General features: G+C 38.8%; 2 protein-coding genes across 4 annotated transcripts in view; one reads left to right on the forward strand and one right to left on the reverse strand.

Moving 5' to 3' along the window:
- Strump (WASH complex subunit strump) overlaps positions 1 to 12775 on the reverse strand; it is a 42193-nt gene extending 29418 nt beyond the window's left edge. The window contains exons 1-8 of one of the 3 annotated variants that reach the window (XM_070093242.1): positions 12753 to 12775; positions 10174 to 10322; positions 8420 to 8522; positions 7830 to 8021; positions 6192 to 6409; positions 5786 to 5858; positions 3488 to 3733; positions 2847 to 3089 (exon numbers count right to left, since the gene is read on the reverse strand). In XM_070093242.1, the coding sequence (XP_069949343.1) occupies positions 2847 to 3089; positions 3488 to 3733; positions 5786 to 5858; positions 6192 to 6409; positions 7830 to 8021; positions 8420 to 8522; positions 10174 to 10292 (1194 nt within the window). In that variant the 5' untranslated portion in view covers positions 10293 to 10322; positions 12753 to 12775. Of the gene's footprint in view, positions 1 to 2846; positions 3090 to 3487; positions 3734 to 5785; positions 5859 to 6191; positions 6410 to 7829; positions 8022 to 8419; positions 8523 to 10173; positions 10323 to 12675 lie in introns of all 3 variants that reach the window. The other 2 variants (XM_070093240.1, XM_070093241.1) reach the window with 2 other exon arrangements.
- A 3601-nt stretch (positions 12776 to 16376) lies between these two features.
- Positions 16377 to 22275, forward strand: LOC128695619 (uncharacterized protein CG1161). Its single transcript, XM_053786343.2, has 4 exons — positions 16377 to 16531; positions 17564 to 17673; positions 18224 to 18338; positions 20767 to 22275. The coding sequence occupies exons 1-4, from the start codon at positions 16466 to 16468 to the stop codon at positions 21052 to 21054; spliced, it is 579 nt and encodes a 192-aa protein (XP_053642318.1). The 5' UTR covers positions 16377 to 16465; the 3' UTR covers positions 21055 to 22275.
- The last annotated feature ends 2095 nt before the right edge of the window (positions 22276 to 24370 follow it).

The raw sequence follows: 24370 nt of genomic DNA on the forward strand, positions 1-24370 counted from the left end.
CAGTTGGAAGCAGTGGAGATGTCCTGTTTAAGGGCAATGTGTGGTGTATTAGGAGAAAATTAGGTGTGGAGTTAATAAAAGTATTAGTCAGAGGGCAGAAGAGGGGTTGTTGAGGTGGTTTGGTCATTTAGAGAGAATGGATCAAAGTAGAATGACATGGAAAGCATATAAATCTATAGGGGAAGGAAGGCGGGGTAAGGGTCGTCCTCAAAAGGGTTGGAGAGAGGGGGTAAAGGAGGTTTTGTGGGCAAGGGGCTTGGGCTTCCAGCAAGCGTGCGTGAGCGTGTTAGATAGGAGTGAATGGAGACGAATGGTACTTGGGACCTGACGATCTGTTGGAGTGTGAGCAGGGTAATATTTAGTGAAGGGATTCAGGGAAACCGGTTATTTTCATATAGTCGGACTTGAGTCCTGGAAATGGGAAGTACAATGCCTGCACTTTAAAGGAGGGGTTTGGGATATTGGCAGTTTGGAGGGATATGTTGTGTATCTTTATATGTGTATGCTTCTAGACTGTTGTATTCTGAGCACCTCTGCAAAAACAGTGATAATGTGCGAGTGTGGTGAAAGTGTTGAATGACGATGAAAGTATTTTCTTTTTGGGGATTTTCTTTCTTTTTTGGGTCACCCTGCCTCGGTGGGAGACGGCCGACTTGTTGACAAAAAAAAAAAATATATATATATATATCCTAGGTAGTAGGTTGGTAGACAGCAACCGCCCAGGGAGGTACTACCGTCCTGCCAAGTGAGTGTAAAACGAAAGCCTGTAATTGTTTTACATGATGGTAGGATTGCTTGTGTCCTTTTTTCTGTCTCATGAACATGCAAAATTTCAGGTATGTCTTGCTACTTCTACTTACACTCAGGTCACACTACACATACATGTACAAGCGTATATATACATACCCCTCTGGGTTTTCTTCTATTTTCTTTCTAGTTCTTGTTCTTGTTTATTTCCTCTTATCTCCATGGGGAAGTGGAACAGAATTCTTCCTCCGTAGGCCATGCGTGTTGTAAGAGGTGACTAAAATGCCGGGAGCAAGGGGCTAGTAACCCCTTCTCCTGTATATATTACTAAATTTGAAAGGAGAAACTTTGTTTTTTTCTTTTGGGCCACCCCGCCTCGGTGGGATACGGCCGGTGTGTTGAAAGAAAGAGAAAGAAAGATATATATATATATATATATATATATATATATCCTAGGTAGTAGGTTGGTAAACAGCAACCGCCCAGGGAGGTACTACCATCCTGCCAAGTGAGTGTACAACAAAAACCTGTAATTGTTTTACATGATGGTAGGATTCCTGGTGTCTTTTGTCTGTCTCATAAACATGCAAGATTTCAGGTATGTCTTGCTACTTCTACTTGCACTTAGGTCACACTACACATACATGTACAAGCATACATATATACACCCCTCTGGGTATTCTATTTTCTTTCTAGTTCTTGTTCTTGTTTATTTCCTCTTATCTCCATGGGGAAGTTGAACAGAATTCTTCCTCCGTAAGCCATGCGTGTTGTAAGAGGCAACTAAAATGCCGGGAGCAAGGGGCTAGTAACCCCTTCTCCCGTATAAATTACTAAATTTAAAAGAGAAACTTTCGTTTTTCTTTTTGGGCCACCCTGCCTTGGTGGGATATGGCCGGTTTGTTGAAAAAAAATATATATATATATACTGGCTCCCTTCCCTTCATGTTTCTGTGTGACTAGTTAATGTCCCAAGTCAGATCAAAGTGTCATCATCTTTGATCTTTGTATCTTTGAAGAGTTTCGAAAGTTTATCTACTCTCTGAGCCTGGCCATGGGCCAGAAATTTCATTCTCCCATGTGCAGGTTATTTGTGTACTGATACAGACTGACACACTCACACTCAAATAACTCTTAACCCAGGCTTAGAAGAGAAAACGTATGACAACATTTCAGTGTCTCCTGGACCATTACTGGGACTGGGTCACAACTGAGCAAGAAACAAAGACTAGAAGAGGGAAGTACAGTACAGTATTTTAGTAGTTGTCCTAAGTTTTCTCTCAAGTGAAGGTTATTTGTGAAGTGCTTCACCCATGGTATTGTTACCATTACTATTTACAATCTCATTCTACATCATGAAGTAACAATAGCAGTAATGTACAACAAAGAACTGTGTCATCCTACTATGTATGATAATTTGTGTAACTGTATTAATTAAATTTATAAAACAGTATTATATCAAAACCCAAACTATGCAAGGTTTTTCTGTACATGTTTCATTGTAAGCACTTCCAATCCTCTTCCATTCGTAAATCCTCCTTGTTCCTCTGCGATCCTGTTTTCTATCTTATCCCCAATTCTTTAAAAAAATTCTTCCATACACTTTACCTGGCATAATCAACAGTTCTATTCCTCTAAAATTCTTACTCTCTCTTTTGTCTCCATTTCCCTTATAGGAAGGTGATCTTTCTCTTTCACGCATATACTGAATAAAAACATCAACGACTCAAGAAAACTGTCTTAGTCCCATCTGATCCACCTCTCATATTTCCTGCTGCCTCATGCACTTTCTACATTCAACTCTGACTCTTTTTGACTCCTACCAGATCTCAAGTGCTTCTTGCTAAATTCAGGAAATCACTGCCTCCCTTTTACAGTCAATTTGTAACAGTTTAATATGCTCCCTCTATCTTTATAGTACATACTTCAAGTTCTCCATTTAACATTAAAACCAAAATAAATTCAAAATACTTTATCAAATATACAGCAAGCAATTTATATGAAAAGTGTGCTGTAGCTCAAGTTTAAACACTGGAAAACAGTTAATCAGTTTTAAAGAGAGCAGAGTACAAAATGATTTTGCAATGAAGTGCACTTACCTGATCTCGAATGATTTTACAACGCTTATTCCCGTCTCCGCCTGCCTTCATCAAGGAAGCAGCATGTAGCACCGCCCACCGCAGAGTTACATTGCATTCCCGCAGAAGGTTGAGAAACTTGTTACTGTGATCCAAGACTCTTCCCTCATTCATGGCTCCCTCAGCCAGCAACTGATCAGTTTGTTTAACCAACCTGTTCATTTTTGCACTCACTTTGCATGCTTGATCTCTGATATTTGATGCCTGTAAATAAATTTATACAATACATATGTATCAGCTATTATCTTTCCTATGTAAGCCATGCATTTCATAGAGGCAACTAAAATGCTGGAAGCAAGGAGCTAGTAACACTTTCTCCTGTATAAATTACTAAATGTAAAAAGATTAATTTTATAGTCTTCCACTTTTTTGGGTCACCCTGCCTCGGTGGAAGACGGCTGCTATGTTGAAAAAAATAGCTTTTATTACAATCATGTGAAAGCACTAAGCCCACAAGGCCCAAATCAAGAGCTGAGTTACAATCTCAACAACACAAACACAATTATTGGTTTATTTTCACTAACTAAAACAGAACAAAACAGTCTTATCCAGCCAGTAGTGTGTCACCTGGAATACCTAGCCATCCTCTATACTTTCCTTACCTCTAGTGTATTGTTGAGAGCTTGTTTGGCAGCTTTATAGGTTTCCCAAACATCAATGAGATTTGCTGTCATTCCCATGTAGTAACTGATGACCCAGTTGTCAGGAAAGAACTTATCAACAATCTCTCGCATCTTGGCCGTTTGAGAATGGAGCGTAGCAGGCGTGAAATACAAACAAACAAATAGCATGGCTGACTGGTTGGCCAGTGCAGCTGAACGATGTTCAGGTGATGGGTAGGCTTGAACCTGAAAGAAAAATGTAAACCTGAATAAATTTCTAAACAAGCAGTTAACAACTGTAGCATGAAACAATTTACCAATCACTCAAAAAGTGTTATCAGCTGAAGACACAGTTCCTTTAAGCATTTCTGAAAACAAGTTGCAAAACTTGGTGGATGAATTTGGGAAGCAATGAGAGATTGGATATCAGATTGGTGGGAAGGACTATAGAGGAAGTGGCTGTATTTAGATATTTGAAAGTAGACTTGTAGACAGATGGGACTATGAAAGATGAGGTGAACCACAGAACAGACAAGAAAAAAAGCAGGTGGTATGGAGAGAGATCTGTGGAAAGAAAGAAGGGTTTATCTATGGAGGCAAAGAAGGAAAAGGTACCAGAGTATAGTGGTAATATTTATGAAGGGATTCAAGGAAATTAGTCAGCTAGACTTGAGTCCTGGAGGTGGGAGGTACACTGCCTGAACTCTGAAGAAGAGGTGAGAATGCCGCAATTCAAAGGTCATTTGAACTGTGATCTTTATGCACTACTCGCAATACAGCTATTGATGAATGTCATCCTAACCATGGTGTGAGATGGCCAGTGTAGTAAAAAAAAAGCAACCTTATTCCAAAATTCTGAATTAATACAATATTTTCAACTAGGGTGTTTAGTAATATGCAGCCATTATGAACTAAAACTTCCACTTAAGCTGACAGGCAGTGTCACCTTTAACCTCCTGACTATACACAAATAACCTGCACAGAGGAGAAAGAAATTTGTGAAAATGTTTCAGTCCGATTTGGACCATTAACTAGTCCATGCAGGACTGAAATGTTGTCAAAAGTTTCTTTCTCCTATGTGCAGGTTAATTATGTATTACTCAAGTCACAGTATTGTGCCTTTTTGTTCTTTAACCTGACTAGTCAGGTCTGCAGGTACTGTACTTGGACCAGCCTAAGCTGGTCTTAGGCAATTTGTAACAAAATGACTGTGTTTAAACTGCATGATGTTACTGTCATTCTCTATCTTTAGCTTTTACATTTATCACTCCCAAAGACAGAATTAAGTATACTGTACGTGATACTGATAAAAATAGCCAGTGCACAATACTATAGTTTTCTTCTTGATTTGAAATCCTTTCCTTTCAACACACCGGCCGTATCCCACCAAGGCGGGGTGGCCCAAAAGAAAAAATGAAAGTTTCTCCTTTTACATTTAGTAATATATACAGGAGAAGGGGTTACTAGCCCCTTGCTCCCGGCATTTTAGTAGCCTCTTACAACATGTATGGCTTACGGAGGAAGAATTCTGTTCCACTTCCCCATGGAGATAAGAGGAAAGAAACAGGAACAAGAACTAGAAAGAAAATAGAAGAAAACCCAGAGGGGTGTGTGTGTATATATGCTTGTACATGTATGTGTAGTGTGACCTAAGTGTAAGAAGAAGTAGCAAGACGTACTTGGAATCTTGCATGTTTCTTCTTTCTTTCAACACACCGGCCGTATCCCACCGAGGCAGGGTGGCCCAAAAGGAAAAACGAAAGTTTCTCCTTTTACATTTAGTAATATATACAGGAGAAGGGGTTACTAGCCCCTTGCCCCTGGCATTTTAGTTGCCTCTTACAACACGCATGGCTTACGGAGGAAGAATTCTGTTCCACTTCCCCATGGAGATAAGAGGAAATAAACAAGAACAAGAACTAGAAAGAAAATGGCAGAAAACCCAGAAGGGTGTGTATATATATGCTTGTACATGTGTGTATAGTGTGACCTAAGTGTAAGTAGAAGTAGCAAGACGTACCTGTAATCTTGCATGTTTATAAGACAGAAAAAAGACACCAGCAATCTTACCATCATGTAAAACAATTACAGGCTTTCGTTTTACACTCACTTGGCAGGACGGTAGTACTTCCCTGGGTGGTTGCTGTCTAACAACCTACTACCTATATTGATTTGAAATGTATATTATATATACAATTAACAGGTGCAACAGACAACCAACATTCTAATAATTCAAGAGTAATATTTATGATATTAATAATAACAAATAATAAAGATAAAAGTCCAAAGAGTACAGACCTGATGATAGATGTCATCTGATCTTAAGTGACCCAACACAAGGTTCAAGTAATTACTGGGTAATTCAACTCTCCTGAAATAAAAAAGAGAACGGTATTTTTTTAATCATATAGTCAGAATACGCATTAAAAAAATGATTACTTACTGGTCTGGAAACATATTTTCAGAGATCAATGTTTGAGAAGTGAATATGCAGAAAATAAGAAATAGCCAATATGTTAAAATAGTAAAAAACAATGAAATTAAATGAGGTGAGATAGTAAAAAAATAATTCATTGTACTACTGTACTACTTTCTAAAAAATAAATCATTTGTACTTTAATAGCATTCTGAATAAGAGATTAAGAGTGAATGGTGCTACTTGGAAAAAACTGTATGAATAATTCAAAGAAAAATTTCAAGTAACCTAAAATAGTCCTCTGGATAATTTAAAGGTCTCTTGCTTCCAGGAAGTGCAGAAAAGCCGGTGGATCGGAGTAGTTTGCACACATCATCTATATTGGTGTCACTTGCTTTCTGGCCAGCATGGCGATGATGGGTAACGATGATCCTCTCTCGCACTAAGCCAGGGAAGAGTGTGTCCACTACCAGCAGCATCACTCCATACAGGTATAATGCTTCACACTGGAGAGGTAATAAAGATATAATGCTTCACACTACAGAAGTGATAGAAATGTTTTGCTTCAAACTGCTGACAAGTGATTCAGATGTAATGCTTCAGACTGCTGACAAGTGATACAGGTAAATCACAGAACAGGTGGGGTTTGAACTCATGATTTGATTTGTTTGTAATCGTGTTAAGATTTCACGAGTCGTGATGCAGGTAGAATTCTTTACAATGCAGAGGTGACAGAGATAAACTGCAACAATTTACAACACAGACACAGTAAGGTACAATGTTGCATGCTGAAGTTACATTGTTATGCTTCAGAGTAAAGTAGAGTAGCTGCAATGAATAACCTCATATTATACATTGTTATGCTACAAATTTGTATAACTTTAATGCTTCTTATTTGAAATACTCATTTGTACTTCATGTTGTAATTTGTTTACTGTAATTTTTACCACTGAATGTATCATTGCTTAGTTAATCTTAAGTTAATTTTAAGCCTGCCCATAATGCTCTGCATACAAGGGGCTTTTGGTATGTACACCCAATCACTATATTTCTTTGTACAAGTATGTAACATGACCAAATAAAAAATAAATAAATAAATAAATAAATTATTTTCCAGTTATATTTAAATAGGTTAAGCATTTTTCTCTTTATTATGAAGAATATAAAATATATGAGTTATCCTAGGTTCTCTGCCCGGGTTCGATTCCCGGCGGGTGGAAACATTTCGACACGTTTCCTTACACCTGTTGTCCTGTTCACCTAGCAGCAAATAGGTACCTGGGTGTTAGTCAACTGGTGGGTCACATCCTGGGGGACAAGATTAAGGACCCCAATGGAAATAAGTTAGACAGTCCTCGATGACGCACTGACTTTCTTGGGTTATCCTGGGTGGCTAACCCTCCAGGGTTAAAAATCCGAACGAAATCTTATCTTATCTCTTATATGCTGCTGCATATACATGAATAAACTTGCTTTCCATAATATAGTAGTGTATCAAGAAATGAGAATGAATGCTATGAGCTTTCAAAAATGTGGGAAATTACTCAAATTTAACATAATTAATCCCAGGTCTATAATGAATTTATGCTTCTTGTAATTACCACTTTAGATTTGATTTATCCAAAAAACTAAAAGCTATTTTTGTTAAGGGCAAAATAAGACTAATTATAGTTAATTATTTTTTGCACCCTTTCTAAAATGCTAAATACACATTCAAGCAATGATAATTAAAAATCAAAAAAAATTTTTAATAAAAGAGAAAAGCATCTGCATTCACATATACACAAGAAATCCCACAAGAGAAATGAACCAAGTCCAGCATATTATACAAGATATACCACATATGACAACACTGTTTTACACTTCAGATCAATAGACCCATAACCAGCCATAAGAAAAGGTACATACAGTAGTTAATAATCTTACCATAAGCTGTTTTCCATCCTCATTGGTGAACATATTTTCCAAAGTCCTCTGAATAAATATCCCCTCGCCAAGATCTTGCAAGAAACCATTGAGGTCAGTCACATATCGGTGAATGCTCTCAAACACAGCATAAATTCTGCTTAAGATGTTGCTGTGGCTTTCACGAATTTCATCATCAATATCAAGTAGGGTCTGTGAAATGTGATAAGAAATGCTCATAACATGTATGTAATGTTTGTTCTACATTCTTCAAGGAACTGATTAACTTGCATGTGTGGTATATGAGAAATATTGATTAAGATGAACATTTATCTTATATTAAAATTATTGTGATGAATGGTTTTTGAAAACCGACAAGTTGAAGAATTGAGACACTTATGCAATATATGGGAATCTTTATTGAAGAAACGTTTCACCACATAGTGGCTTCATCAGTCGCAAACAAAGTAGAAATGGGTAAGGAGAGGAGGAATTTGAGGTAATCAGTCCCTCAGCCTGGAATCGATGTGTTCAGTCCATCACTCTTGTGATGGACTTGTACACATCGATGCAGTACAATTTTTTGTGATGCAACCTTGTGTTACACTTACAGGTGAATCTTCAATCTTCTTGTTAAACCCCTCAGCAGCCTTCAAGTATGTAAAATCTAGGACAACATCTCCATACTTCTGTTGTTCTATCCTGGTCTCTAATCTGAAAATTGGAAAAAATATATGAAAGATCATCAAAAAGTTATCAACTTTCACCACCAGTAACAACTCAAACTCTTAACCCTTTGAGAGTCCGTGCCGTAGTTTTACGTTGAGGGTCCAAACCATAGAGATAAGATAAGATAAGATAAGATTTCGTTCAGATTTTTAACCCCGGAGGGTTAGCCACCCAGGATAACCCAAGAAAGTCAGTGCGTCATCGAGGACTGTCTAACTTATTTCCATTGGGGTCCTTAATCTTGTCCCCCAGGAATCGACCCACACCAGTCGACTAACACCCAGGTACCTATTTGCTGCTAGGTGAACAGGACAATAGGAGTAAGGAAACGTGTCGAAATGTTTCCACCCGCCGGGAATCGAACCCGGGCCCTCCGTGTGTGAAGCGGGAGCTTTAGCCACCAGGCCACCGGGCCACCTATAGATCTACATCATGAGCTCAGCTCACTCTGATAAGCTGTGAATGGTAAATTTGGGCCTAGATATGAGAGGATACATCTATGTGGTATGTGTGCACCACATAAAACAAATCCTGCAGCACATAGTGCATAATGAGAGAGAAAAACTGACCAAAATTTTTTATTAAAACAGCGACTTTGCAGTGTTTTTTTCTATGTTTTTTATAGTTGTATTTGCGATTTCTTGGTCTCATTTGATAGAATGGAAGATATATTACAGAATTACAGATTATTTTGATTGATTTTAGTACTGGAAATGGCTTGGAACTGAGCTCAAAGTAGTGGAAATGTTAAACTTTTGCAGATGTTCAAGAGTAAACAAATGACCTCACACATCTAATACACGCCTGGTGGTGGGTTTAATATACGTTCACAAATGTGGTGATATTAGTTATACAATTATTACAATATTGCATAACAGTAAATCTTCTATTTTTTGGTTTGAATAAAAATTCATTATGTGAATAAAAAATCAAAATGGAATTCATTAGTAAAGCCTGAAAACATAACTAATGAACAAAGGAAATGTTAGTTTAGTGGCAGGAATGCCTGCATTGTTTATTCTGGACCTTGTTTTGAAATTGGGTATTTTGAACTTTGCATTAAATTGACCAAATTACTAATTTCCGATCACTTTATTTTGTAGTTGAAACAGTTGACTTGGCAAATTATTGTGTTCAATCGATAGAATAGAAGTAATACTAGTGAAATAGCTAAGAATTTTGTCAACTGGAATGATGTAACTGGCCTAAAATGGGAGTCAAAGTCAGCAAAATCGCCGATGCGTAAATATCGCTGACACATCAAAATTTGTGAGAGCATAATTTTGTCAATTTTCCATTAAATTTCTTACTTTTTGTTTTATTACCTTTAGAAAAAGATTCTCTACCATTTCATAAGAAAAAATAACAAAATTATTTTTTGAAAATTCTTGGACACTGGTGCACACTTTGAAATTTGGCCTCTCGACCCTGAAAGGGTAAAATTACAAAGACTTAACTCTCTGGAGTACAGATGAGAAATTACACCTGGAAAATACAGTATATACGGACTACTTTCAAATCAGCACACTGAACTACAGTAATCCCAAGAACCATCAAAGGCAGAGCCAGGAGGTTGCCTGTATTGTAAATATTTCAGAATTAAATGATAATATAATAACAATAACTGTAAGCTTACCTGAAAACCTGAGGAACATATTCAGACAGTCTCATCAGTTCAGCAATGATAGCATTTCCTCTTGCTACTAAACGAAGCAATGCCTGCCCACATACATTGTTTTCTGCAAGGAGGTCCATCACAATTGTCTCTCAAGCATACTCTGAACCCTAAAGAAGGATAGGTAACAGATTTTTTAAAATTCTAATTTATAACTCATTTGCTGACTTTATTAACACAATTTAAAAAAGTAAATGATACGAAATACAGGTCAGCCATCACTAATCCGGCATCATTGGGACCTGTAGGGTGCCAGATTAGTGAGTTTGCCGGATTACAGAGTGGTTAGGTTAGAATATACTTAATTAACCTCTCAATAGCGACTCTTTCTGCTACATCATCATTTTCATCACTGCTTTCTATTTCACGGGTTGCTGCTGTGGATTTACAACGATCTGCACGATTTCCGAGTCAGTATAATGATGAAATTTCAAAGTATGCTAGCCAAAATTAGTGCGGGATTACTGGTGGAACCTGATAACTGATTGCCGGATTAGTGATGACCGACCTGTAGTAGATTGACAATTCTTGGAATGTCATATTGAATCTGAATTTAAGAAAACTCAGGTACTATACTGATTATTACTGTTTACTAGATTACAGTTCAAACTAATGTTCAATAAAAATAAACTATTATCAATAATTAAATACAATCAGTTTTATTATTTCCGTGTTTACTAAAATAAAACTTAGGAGCTTAATGAACTAATAATTGCTAATGCATGGCTGCTGGCCCAAGCCCAAAAGTAAAATAAAAACACAGGGAGCAGAGAATCCAGTTAATGTGCTTTGCCCAAGTCTGAGCATTGTTAAATACTACTGTATACAGGAATAAGCAGGTTATGTTAGGTATGGTTTGTTAAGGAACAGGACAAGTGTTTCCTGATGTGGGTCTTAGTCATCTGATGACCCGCAGCTGGAGCTTTCAGTCACCTGACAGAGTCCTTCCTCTGGCTTACCCCTCCACCCCTTTAAAAATTATGGTTATGATTATGACCATTAGATTATGATACAAGCAAGACTATACACCACCTCATAAGGCAAACAAGCACAATGAGGTCAGGCTCATGAGAATGTGAGGTCAAGTAGACATTGACAGGTCACATGTGACGTCATGAAAATGATCCAGCCTTTTCATGACCTTACAAGCGACATATCTTTCTCTGAGCCTGACCTCAGAGTGTTTGCCTCCCTTTTAGGGTTATGCATTAGTTTCTTCCCATACATTTGATAAGGCCCAGCCTTGGGTGAAACATTGTAATAAAAGGAACCAGTTGGCTGGCTTAAAAGCCAGTTGGGCAACCAGCTGCAAGTTCAGTAGAGTATCCTCAACCTTGAAAATAATAAGCTTATTTAGGTACAGGTACACATAAAGTATATGTAAATGTCAAAATTTATATTACCTAGAATAACCCCTAAAAAAAGTCACATAAAGTGACTTATTTCCACTGGGGTCCTTGATTTTTTTATTTAGGCTTTGCATACACAACGTATAATTTTTCACGATGGTTTTGAAAGCAAATAGATATTACGAGCGCACATAAACTACACTGGGAAGAATTATCCTACGATAAAACCCAATAAAAGTCAAATATGACAACTCCATCAGGATCTTGTTTCTTCCTCTTGCATACATTTACTCTCTTATTTTGTCTTGTGACACTTCTTACACACACACATGCACACACACAAACACTCACACTTGTTCTATATACCAGCATGCACACACACACACCTGTCCTACACACCAGCTCACACCTGTCCTACACACCAGCTCACACACACCTGTCCTACACACCAGTTCACCCACACAAGTTCTACACACCAGTTCACTCACACACCTGTCCTACACACCAGTTCACCCACACAAGTTCTACACACCAGTTTACACACACCTGTCCTACACACCAGCTCACACACACACCTGTCCTACACACCAGTTCACCCACACACCTGTCCTACACACCAGTTCACCCACACAAGTTCTACACACCAGTTTACACACACCTGTCCTACACACCAGCTCACACACCTGTCCTACACACCAGCTCACACACACACCTGTCCTACACACCAGTTCACCCACACAAGTTCTACACACCAGTTTACACACACCTGTCCTACACACCAGCTCACACCTGTCCTACACACCAGCTCACACCTGTCCTACACACCAGCTCACACACACACCTGTCCTACACACCAGCTCACACACACACCTGTCCTACACACCAGCTCACACACACACCTGTCCTACACACCAGCTCACACACACACCTGTCCTACACACCAGCTCACACACACACCTGTCCTACACACCAGTTCACACACACACATACACACCTGTCCTACACACCAGCTCACACACACACCTGTCCTACACACCAGCTCACACACACACCTGTCCTACACACCAGTTCACACACACACATACACACCTGTCCTACACACCAGCTCACACACCTGCCATACAACGCGACTGTACGTAAATTTAACAAATTCGTCAAAGTTTGATCCGAGGAACCGCCCACCTCACACACCTCTTGTTGGGTTTATAAGGGACACTGACAGCTAGATAAGTAAGTTTATTCAGTATATAAATTAGTTTATTTAGGTACATGTACACACAGGTACAGTTATATAAATTTAGGTGATTGCAGTTATTATATATAGTAACGTATGTGTAAATTACCCACCAGGATAACCCCCCCCCCAAAGAAAAAGTCAGACAAAGTGACTTATTATCACTGAGGGTCCTTGTCATATTTTATTATTTAAAGCCTAGCTGTCAGATACGGTAGAAATCAGTTATGATTATAACCATAAAAATTAAAACAGTTAAGTAACATTTTATTGTGGTATATATAGGCTCAGAGTGAGGTGTAATACTAGTGGTAGTAGTAGAAGTAGTGATATAAGTTGTAGAAATACAATATGGTAGAACAATTTAGTTAAGCCTTTGATAGAGTTTAGTAAAACCTTCGATAGAGTACCTCACAAGAGACTCTCAAGAAAAGTGGCAGCTCATGGTATAGGAGGTAAAGTTCTAGCATGGATAGAGGTATGGCTTACCAATAGAAAGCAGAGAGTTTCGATTAATGGGGTCAAATCTAAATGGGGATTAGTCGCTAGTGGTGTTCCAAAAGGGTCAGTTTTAGGCCCTCTCTTGTTCATAATTTACATTAATGACCTTGATGAAGGGATTACGAGTGGCAAGAGCAAATTTGCTGATGATACAAAGATAGGCCGTATGATTCATTCTGAGGAGGATAGCAATGAACTCCAGAAGTATTTGGACAAATTAATGTCTTGGTCTGAAAAATGGCAGATGAAGTTCAATGTGGATAAGTGTAAGGTACTAGTCCTTGGTAATGAAAATAGCCCTCAAAGTTATAAACTAGAAGTAGAGCGGGGATCTGTAACAAGTGGCGTTCCACAGGGATCAGTTTTGGGCCCGTTGTTGTTTATAATATATATCAATGATCTTGATGAGGGAATTACTAGTGAAATGAACAAATTCGCCGATGACACAAAGATAGGTAGGATAATTGATTCAAACGTAGATATCAGGGAACTTCAGGAGGATTTAGACAAACACAATACCTGGTCAGAAAAGTGGCAGTTGCAGTTCAATGTAGATAAATGCCACGTTCTGAAGCTCGGGAGTGTCCACAACCCTAGCACTTATAAGTTAAATAATGTAGAGCTTAGCCATACAGATTGCGAAAAGGACTTGGGGGTTATGGTGAGCAGTAACCTTAAACCAAGACAGCAATGAGGAAATGGTATGGTGATACCTAAAAAGCGTACGTCGTGGCGAAACGTTTCCTTTAAGTCCTGCTGTAAACAGACACTCATACGTAATAAGGCAACATTATGCAACATATGGGAATCTTTATTCAGGAATCGTTTCGCCACACAGTGGCTTCATCGGTCCAATACAAAGAAGAAGGTGTAAGGAGAGGAGGAGTTTGAGGTAATCAGTCTTGCTGCATCCCATGATGCTGCAGTATCATGGGATCTTGTTACAAAGAATTCTTCAACACTTGCCCAACCTTTGGACGAAGACCTACTTCGACTAGTGGATGGTACCACTATGACCCCGCCTCCTCCTGCTTCGCCTCACCTGACTACAGTATATAAGCCACGTCTACGGCCCTATGCTGTACATTCTACAAGATTGATGGACTGAACGCATCGACTCCAGGCTGAGGGATTGGACAAATGTATGAGTGGACACATGTATGAGTGGGAGGTGCTGGGTTTGATTGGTGTCATTGGGTACGGGAGTTCATTCTTGGGTAGCTATGGGTAGAGGTCGTTTTGATGAGAACCTGCCTTGTATGGGCCAGTAGGCCTTCTGCAATGTTCCTCCATTCTTATGTTCTTATGTTCTTGAAACGACCCCTACCCAAAGCTTCCCAAGAATATCCTTGTTATGCAAGACAGGTATACAATACCGACTAGATGAAAGTTAAGACACTTGTACAACATCTGGTTATCTTTATTGTAGACGTTTCGCCATCCAGTGGCTTTATCAATACAGATTCTTGGACATAATTAGAAAACAGAAGAACTATACCCAATGACACCAATCAAACCCAGCCCCTCCCACTCATACATTTGTCCAATCTCTTTTTAAAGCAACCCGAAGCTCTAGCCTCGATAACCCTATTCGGGAGATTGTTCCACTCATCCACAACTCTGTTCGAAAACCAGTACTTACCTATGTCCTTTCTAAATCTAAATTTATCCAACTTAAATCCATTATTTCTGGTTCTTACCTGGTTCTGGTTCTTACCTTTATTAATATCACCTTTGTTTATGCCCGTCACCCACTTATACTCCTCAATGATATTTCCCCTCAGTCTACGTCTCTCCAGAGAGTGGAGATTTAAGGCTTTAAGTCTATCTTCATACGGGAGGTTCCTTACACAGTAAATCATTTTAGTCATTCTTCTCTGTATGTTCTCCAATGAGTCTATATCCATCATGTAGTAAGGAGACCAAAACTGAGCGGCATAATCTAAATCGCCGTTTCTAATACAATTAAACAAAACAAAGGCAGCTTCACCATCTCTGAAGTCTTAGCAAGAATCCTCCTGAAAACAGTAAACCCTGCCATCATAGTCTCTTCTGCTAATACACACAAGCACTTTACAAAGGATGAACATTGAAACAGACTGTCTCTAATCCAGCCTCCAACAGAAATATTTGTGAATGATAAATTTGACACATGTGCAACTCTTGGGTATGTGCAACAGTTAGGTATCTTTATTTCGAAACCATTTTAATGTTCAACTCTTGGGTATCTTTATTGAGGAAACGTTTCGCCACACAGTGGCTTCATCAGTCCATACATAGGAGAAACTTGAAGAACAGGAGGAGAATGAGGTAATCAGTCCCTCAACCTGAGTCGATGTGTTCAGTCCATCAATCTTGATGGACTTAAGTAATAGCTTTTATATCCTTTTACTCATGTGCAAGTTAATTATTGTAGATGAATGGTCCAGAGAACCGACAAGTTGATAAATTAGACACAATGCAACACTTGGGTATCTTTAAAGATGCCTAAGTTTTGCATATGTGTTTAATTTATCAAGTTAATTGTTCTACAATGTTGTATTACTACAACTACTACTACAACTACTTATACCACTAGTGATTGTACACTCACTCTGACCATGTATTGTTTGTAATATAAAGCTCCTACTACTACCACTAGTATTACATCTCACTCTGAGCCTATATATACCCTCTGTGTCCCTGTAATGTTTGTAACAGCTTGACAAAGCTCCTGGAGAGAGAAACGTTGCCACAATAGAGTGTCACATTAGTTGCACTTGCGTCCTTTTATTTGAGTGGATTTGTTGGCGTCCCCACTCTGCTAAGGCCTGGCCAGGGGTCCACCTCGTCTATCTGGGAACTTCTAGTTTCTATTTCTATTTAGAGAGGAATTCAGTTTTCCTGTCCTTCCATCGTCCAGTTTTGAGCAACATCCGTCCATCGGGAATTATTATTATTATAATCAAGGGGAAGCGCTAAACCCGTAGGATTATACAGCGCCTGGGGGGGATGTGGAAGGCATTCAGGCTTAATTCGGGGAACTGGAGCACAGATCCAATTCCCTAAATCAAGAGCCCCTCACCAACATCAAGGAACCTTCCGTGAGGGGTACGTCTATCGGGAAGCAGGACTTGATACACCTTAAGTTGTCATTGATCCTTATAAACCCAACAAGAGGAAAAAGAAGATGGAGAATATGTTTAAATTCCTGTTTATTTGTGTTTTTCTTGCATATTGTACTCCCTCGGTCAAGGTGAGCCCTGGAAAACACTCCTCATATATGTTTTTATTCTGCATGAAGCTTTCAACAGGGATATATGTGGCAAAATAAAAAAAAATTTCCTTGGTTGAATCATGTGACCTCCGTGATTAATCTCTTGATGTTGAAGAGCTCTTGATCTAAGAACTGTATAGTCCTTGTGGCTTAGCGCTTCTTTTTGATTATAATAATAATAATTGATCTAAGAAATTGGAGCTGTCCTCCTCTTCCTCGGATCAAGCATGATTGCCTGCCATTTCTAAGGCGCTGTATAACCCCTACAGGATTAGCGCTTCCCCGTGAATATGATGATATATACTTATTTTTTTTAAATTGCCGTGATGCAAAGTTGTTATAATCATGTGCCATTGCTGTGACCCACACGGGTTTTGTGCTTACTTTTTAATATAATGATTATTACAAACATGTAGGGAATTTTTAATTCAGGTTTGAACGATGGAAATAGTTTTATTTATTGGTTTATTTAGATACACAAAAATACAATTATACAAATTATCATGCATAGTAACGTGTAAATTACTTTGGATAACCCAAAAAAGTCAGACAAAGTGACTTATTTCCATTGGTGTTAAATCTACATATGTAATTTTAATACAAATAGTATATGTGTTCTTAAAATAATTTTTTTTGTAATATTCACAAATCCTAAAGAAAAAGCGTTAATTTTTACATGCCATTATACGTATATGTAATGTTGTATGTAGTAGTAAACATATACAAGTCTTGAACAATTCCTTGTGATTTACTTTTGTAGGAATTTATCTTACATTGTCCAGTTGCGGATGACTTGATTCTAATCTTTAAACTGACCAAACGTAGATCTACGCACTCTACTTGTAGATCTATGTTTTATTTTGCATGCTTTCAAATTTAAAAAAAAAATGTAGATCTACATTTGGAGCACTACACGAGTGAACGTAGATCTACGTTTGGACAGTTTAAGGGTTAAAGTAACTATCTGTGAAAGCCTTTAAGAGTTATTAAATGTACTATTTTTATTTTTAGGGAGAATATGAAGACAAGAGGTGTATTTGCATCTGTCCTGATCCATCGGTTGTCAATGGGACGAAGAGTAATCGCATGGTATACAAAGAACCTGTAGCCCCTAGCAAGTGGTGAGTCACACTTATCTTCTCTTGGAATGCATATAATGTATACAAACCACAGTATGGATGGGATGAGAACCCATGGCAAGTAAGTTGTAAAACTCCACTGGGCCAGCTGTGTATATTTATATACCATAGAGAAATTAGCATGGGCCCCATATGACCACAAATGCAAATTTTTACAAATGAATCTTCCGTCATCTGGCTCAGTGGCTTACACACTAGCCTGGAGTTTTACGACTCGTTTGTCATGGGTTCTAACTCCACCCATACCATGGTTTGTTTGCAATCATGTTGTTATGATTTTGAGTCATAATGTATACAAGTTTAGTACAGGTTGGAAGCGGTGAAAATCCCATATCTGTGATCAGTGTGAAATGTGAGCATCATTGCATCATGTGAAGCACATTGTCTATGTTACTGGGAAAAGGCCACATGGAAACAAGTGATGGTGAATGTTTCCTTCATTTGGTCATTGTAACTTGGTGGAAAATGATAAATTAATTTAAAATATACATGAAATTTTTTTATTCAATTAATTTTTTGTTTTGTGTTTCAGTGACTGTGACAATGTAGTTCTACCTAAAGTTGCTGATGACATCAGGGGCCGTGAACAGGAATTCTGCCCTCGCTGTGAGTGCAAGTATGAGAGCCGCAACAGCACTACTATCAAAGTGAGTGTTTTAGTGCTCTGCTCCTGTTTTAACTTAATCTTAATCTTAACTTTAATTTAGGAGAAATAAGTTGCTAAAATGCACTATACCTGGAGTTTACCTGGAGAGAGTTCCGGGGGTCAACACCCCCATGGCCCAGTCTGTGACCAGGCCTCCTGGTGGATCAGAGCCTGATCAACCATGCTGTTACTGCTGGCTGCACGCAAACCAACGTACGAGCCACAGCCCGGCTGGTCAGGAACCGACTTTAGGTGCTTGTCCAGTGCCAGCTTGAAGACTGCCAGGGGTCTGTTGGTAATCCCCCTTATGTATGCTGGGAGGCAGTTGAACAGTCTCGGGCCCCTGACACTTATTGTATGGTCTCTTAACGTGCTAGTGACACCCCTGCTTTTCATTGGGGGGATGTTGCATCGTCTGCCAAGTCTTTTGCTTTCGTAGTGAGTGATTTTCGTGTGCAAGTTCGGTACTAGTCCCTCTAGGATTTTCCAGGTGTATATAATCGTGTATCTCTCCCGCCTGCGTTCCAGGGAATACAGGTTTAGGAACCTCAAGCGCTCCCAGTAATTGAGGTGTTTTATCTCCGTTATGCGCGCCGTGAAGGTTCTCTGTACATTTTCTAGGTCAGCAATTTCACCTGCCTTGAAAGGTGCTGTTAGTGTGCAGCAATATTCCAGCCTAGATAGAACAAATGACCTGAAGAGTGCCATCATGGGCTTGGCCTCCCTAGTTTTGAAGGTTCTCGTTATCCATCCTGTCATTTTTCTAGCAGATGCGATTGATACAATGTTATGGTCCTTGAAGGTGAGATCCTCCAACATGATCACTCCCAGGTCTTTGACGTTGGTGTTTCGCTCTATTTTGTGGCTAGAATTTGTTTTGTACTCTGATGAAGATTTAATTTCCTCGTGTTTACCATATCTGAGTAATTGAAATTTCTCATCGTTGAACTTCATATTGTTTTCTGCAGCCCACTGAAAGATTTGGTTGATGTCCGCCTGGAGCCTTGCAGTGTCTGCAATGGAAGACACTGTCATGCAGATTCGGGTGTCATCTGCAAAGGAAGACACGGTGCTGTGGCTGACATCCTTGTCTATGTCAGATATGAGGATGAGGAACAAGATGGGAGCGAGTACTGTGCCTTGTGGAACTGAGCTTTTCACCGTAGCTGCCTCGGACTTTACTCTGTTGATTACTACTCTCTGTGTTCTATTAGTGAGGAAATTATAGATCCATCGAACGACATGCGCTATTACGTCATGGTCACACTTGTCGAAGGCTTTTGCAAAGTCTGTATATATTACATCTGCATTCTTTTTGTCTTCTAGTGCATCTAGGACCTTGTCGTAGTGATCCAATAGTTGAGACAGACAGGAGCGACCTGTTCTAAACCCATGTTGCCCTGGGTTGTGTAATTTATGGGTTTCTAGATGGGTGGTGATCTTGCTTCTTAGGAGCCTTTCAAAGATTTTTATGATATGGGATGTTAGTGCTATCAGTCTGTAGTTCTTTGCTATTGCTTTACTGCCCCCTTTGTGGAGTGGGGCTATGTCTGTTGTTTTTAGTAACTGTGGGACAACCCCCGTGTCCATGCTCCCTCTCCATAGGATGGTAAAAGCTCGTGATAGGGGCTTCTTGCAGTTCTTGATGAACACGGAGTTCCATGAGTCTGGCCCTGGGGCAGAGTGCATGGGCACGTCATTTATCGCCTGTACTACACTGTAATATCATGCAGTAAATTTTATGTGGATGTTTTCTGATTAAAATGTTCTTTAAAATAATTATGAAACACACTTAATATTTTAAAATATGAAAGACATACAGTATTGATTGTAGGTAGTAGGTTGGTAGACAGCAACCACCCAGGGAGGTACTACCGTCCTGCCAAGTGAGTGTAAAACGAAAGCCTGTAATTGTTTTACATGATGGTAGGATTGCTGGTGTCCTTTTTTCTGTCTCATGAACATGCAAGATTTCAGGTACGTCTTGTTACTTCTACTTACACTTAGGTCACACTACACATACATGTACAAGCACATATATACACACCCCTCTGGGTTTTCTTCTATTTTCTTTCTAGTTCTTATTCTTGTTTATTTCCTCTTATCTCCATGGGGAAGTGGAACAGAATTCTTCCTCCGTAAGCCATGCGTGTTGTAAGAGGCAACTAAAATGCCGGGAGCAAGGGGCTAGTAACCTCTTCTCCTGTATATATTACTAAATGTAAAAGGAGAAACTTTCGTTTTTCCTTTTGGGCCACCCCGCCTCGGTGGGATACGGCCGGTGTGTTGAAAGAAAGAAGAAGATACAGTATTGATTTGTTTAATACAAGTCTAATGTTTATTTTTAGGATTTGCATATGAGTATGTCTTTAATGGCTGGAATTTACAGCTTTCTGTTTATTACTGTACTGTATTTGTTTCCACAATAGGTAGTGGTCATCCTGGTTATCTGGATCATCTCCTTACTGGTGGTGTACATGGGCTTTCTCTTATGCCTGGACCCACTGCTCAACAAACGACGCTCGCAGCCTTCATACCAGGAACACACAAATGAAGACGATGATGCTGGGGTTGTTGGGGGAGCCCCAGGAATGGCTCAGCCTCTCCGTGTGCGGCCCAATGTTCTGGGTCGTGTGGGTCACCAGCAAGACAAGTGGAAGCGACAGGTTCAAGAACAGCGCCGTCACATTTACGATAGACATACCATGCTTAATTAAATTGTTTGTAACATTTTGGTTAACTGGAATACAGAACACCCAGTGATAATTTTGAAGTACATTAAATGTTAGTGTTAACATTCCTTTCATAAAATTGTCTTCCTTTATTTGTTTTATTCTCTTATTTTCTTTGTAGATAAATTATACGAAATAAATAACATATGCTTTGCATTCTCTGTACTTTTGTTGGTTAAGGTCATGTTTTAATATCATACTTGGGATACATCTATATAATAAACTCAACCTCGCCTAGGTTGTCTTTTGTTTTTCGTAAAAGTTTCAGCAATATGCTTTTCTGTCATACCAACTGTTGTATAAAAAAAAGGATGAATTGAATACTTCATAATTCTAGATACAGAAGATTTGAGTAAAAAAAAAGATGTAAAGGTAGATCCAAGTTAGTTGAAGGGAAACTTGAGGAAGGAGGTAAATTAGAGCAGCAGATTACACTGACTATGTCTGTGCAAAGGAAGTTGCACTTGAATTCCCCAATACAGAGCAATAAAACAGGGATGAAATAGTGTTATATTTCGATATATTTTGCTCTAATGACAAAAATACATATAGAAACAGTATATGTATTGCAGGCATCAGCAATGTAGTAGATAGGAGCACAGCTTCAACTAAAATTTCAAGTGGTACAGAATTTGGAAACCTGCTAAGTGTATATTTTATTTCAGTTCTTGAATTATTAGCTCAATGGTGCTGAGCTGACTGGGTAGGTGAGCTGGAAGTGGACTATCATAAAAATATAGTGATATAGTCATACAAATATAGTTGTAAGAAAGTTGTAAATCCATGTTGGCTGACATGTGAATAGCACTTCTGTATTAAATGAACTCTCATATAGACGATAGACCTGAAGATGAGTGCTGCATATGAGTGGGAGGCCACAATATACACTACTTATCTTTTATTTTACTGTCTGTCTGGGTTAATGTTGTTGATCACTGTGTATTATGCATTTGAGTCCCCCCTTTCATGTACAGTAACTAAATATAGTGATGGAACAGTGTGTAGAATAAAAAAATGGTTTATATCATTATTTTGTGTAAAATTCGATTTTCTGTCTTTTTTAGAGCCAGATGTAAGGGATGTTCACTTCTGTCCTCTACAGGAATCCAAAAAAAAAAATGGGAGAATGAAAATATTTGTTTTTTGTTACCATCAAGGGATAGCAGTTATATTCCTCTTACACATAATATATTAAGTTGATGGTAAATGCTTTGGTAGGCTTTTTGCAGCATATACAATGTACAGTGTATATTTTTTTTTCAACACACCAGTCACATCTCACCAAGGCAAGGTGACGTAACAAGAAAAAACGAGTTTTTTTTTACGTCGCCTTGAAAGGAAAAGAAAAACAAGTTTTCCTTTTTAAATTTAGTAATTTATACAAGAGAAGGGGTTACTAGCCTCTCTCACTCAGCATTTTAGTCGCTTCTTAGGACATGTATGGCTTACAGAGGAAGAATTCTTTTCCATGTCCCCATGGAGAATAGTATATATATATTTATATATTGCTGATGCATTCATAAACTATAGTATTATTTAAATATTATTTTAAGGTATTATATTTAAGGCATTCACATTAGTTGTGGGCTAAAGTTGAAATGCCTCGGTGGGAGACGGCCGACTTGTTGAAAAAAAAAAAAAATTGTAAACTTTTCAACTTAAATTTATTAAAATGTGTAATGAATAAATTATTGCTCTTTATTTTGACTATTCCTTCACCCCACACATATGTAATAGCAGAAGCCGAGTTTCAGTGTTTTTTTTTAACATCAACACTACTTTTTTGAATAGTTTATAAAACTGATAAACGAAACACTTGTGCAACATTTGGATATCTTTATCATGGACACATTTTGCCAGTCGGTGGCTTATTCTTAAGATAAATACTAAGCTGTTGATTTAAAAAACCCACTTTAATATTAATAAATTAGCAAATTAACATCTACACAGACCTGGAGTTTACCTGGAGAGGGTTTCAGGGGTCAACACCCCCGCGGCTCGGTCTGAGACAAGGCTTCACGGTGCATCAACGTCTGATCAACCAGGCTGTTACTACTGGCTGCACACAAGCTGATGTACAAACGGCTGGTCAGGTACTGACTAGGTGCCTGGTGCTGATACCTAGTTTCTGGACCTTTTTTTAAGGGTTTTGAGTTATAATAATAATAATAATAGATAATATATTTCTACTTCAACAATATATTTCTGACTTCAATAACGTACTACTGTAGAGAAAGCCCCTTGTTATGCAGAACATTTCGGACAAATCAGGTCAATTTTGTCCCAGGATGCGACCCGCATCAGTCGACTAACACCCAGATACCCATTTTACTGATGGGTGAACAGAGACAACAGGTGTAAGAAAACACGTCCAATGTTTCCACTCCTTAGCCGGGATTTAAAAGCTCTCGCTTCACACAGTGAAGCGAGAGCTTTCGCCACCAGACAGAAATATCCCAACACCTGAAACCCATTCTCTTTGCTGACGACACGACTTATGTCATCTCCCACCCTAATCTTGCCACCCTCAACACCATTGTTAATGAGGAGCTTCTCAAAAATATCGACTTGGATGACAGCCAATAAACTTACACTTAACACTGGCAAAACCTACTATATTATGTTTGGTAGCAGAGCAGGTGTTGCGCAACTTAATATTAAGATCGACAACACTCTAATTGCCAGACATAATGAGGGCAAATTCCTTGGCCTATACCTCGACAACAACCTAAATTTCAGCACCCATATCCAACACATAACAAAAAAAGTATCCAAAACGGTGGGGATCCTCTCCAAGATACGATACTACGTGCCGCAAACTGCCCTTCTCACACTATACCATTCATATATCCATACCTCACCTATGCTATCTGTGCTTGGGGATCAACTGCAGCAACACGCCTAAAGACAATAACCCAACAAAAAGCCGCAGTAAGAATAATCACTAAATCCCATCCCTGGCAACACACCCCCCCACTCTTCATAGATCTAAACTTACTCCATTCAGAACATCCACACTTACTACTGTGCAATCTATAACAGGACCTTAAATTCCAATATTAACCTTGACCTAAAATGCTTTCTTGATAGTTGTGACTGGACCCACAGGCATATCACCAGACACAAACATCTCTATGACATTCCCCGTGTTCGACTAAACCTTTACAAAAATTCAATGTATTTCAAAGGACCTAAAATCTGGAACACCCTACCTGAAAACTAGAACTGCAGACACACTCATCACTTTCAAAACTACAGTTAGAAAACATCTTATCTCCCTGATCCACCCCGACAACTAACT

This window comes from Cherax quadricarinatus, chromosome 42 (genome assembly GCF_038502225.1).
Source record: "Cherax quadricarinatus isolate ZL_2023a chromosome 42, ASM3850222v1, whole genome shotgun sequence".
Lineage (NCBI taxonomy): Eukaryota > Metazoa > Arthropoda > Malacostraca > Decapoda > Parastacidae > Cherax > Cherax quadricarinatus.

Coding starts and splice junctions, on each gene's coding strand:
- LOC128695619 (XM_053786343.2), top strand. CDS start 16,466: ATGGAGAATATGTTTAAATTCCTGTTTATTTGTGTTTTTCTTGCATAT. Junction 16,532..17,563: donor ATTGTACTCCCTCGGTCAAG/GTGAGCCCTGGA, acceptor TTTTATTTTTAG/GGAGAATATGAAGACAAGAG. Junction 18,339..20,766: donor GCAACAGCACTACTATCAAA/GTGAGTGTTTTA, acceptor TTTCCACAATAG/GTAGTGGTCATCCTGGTTAT.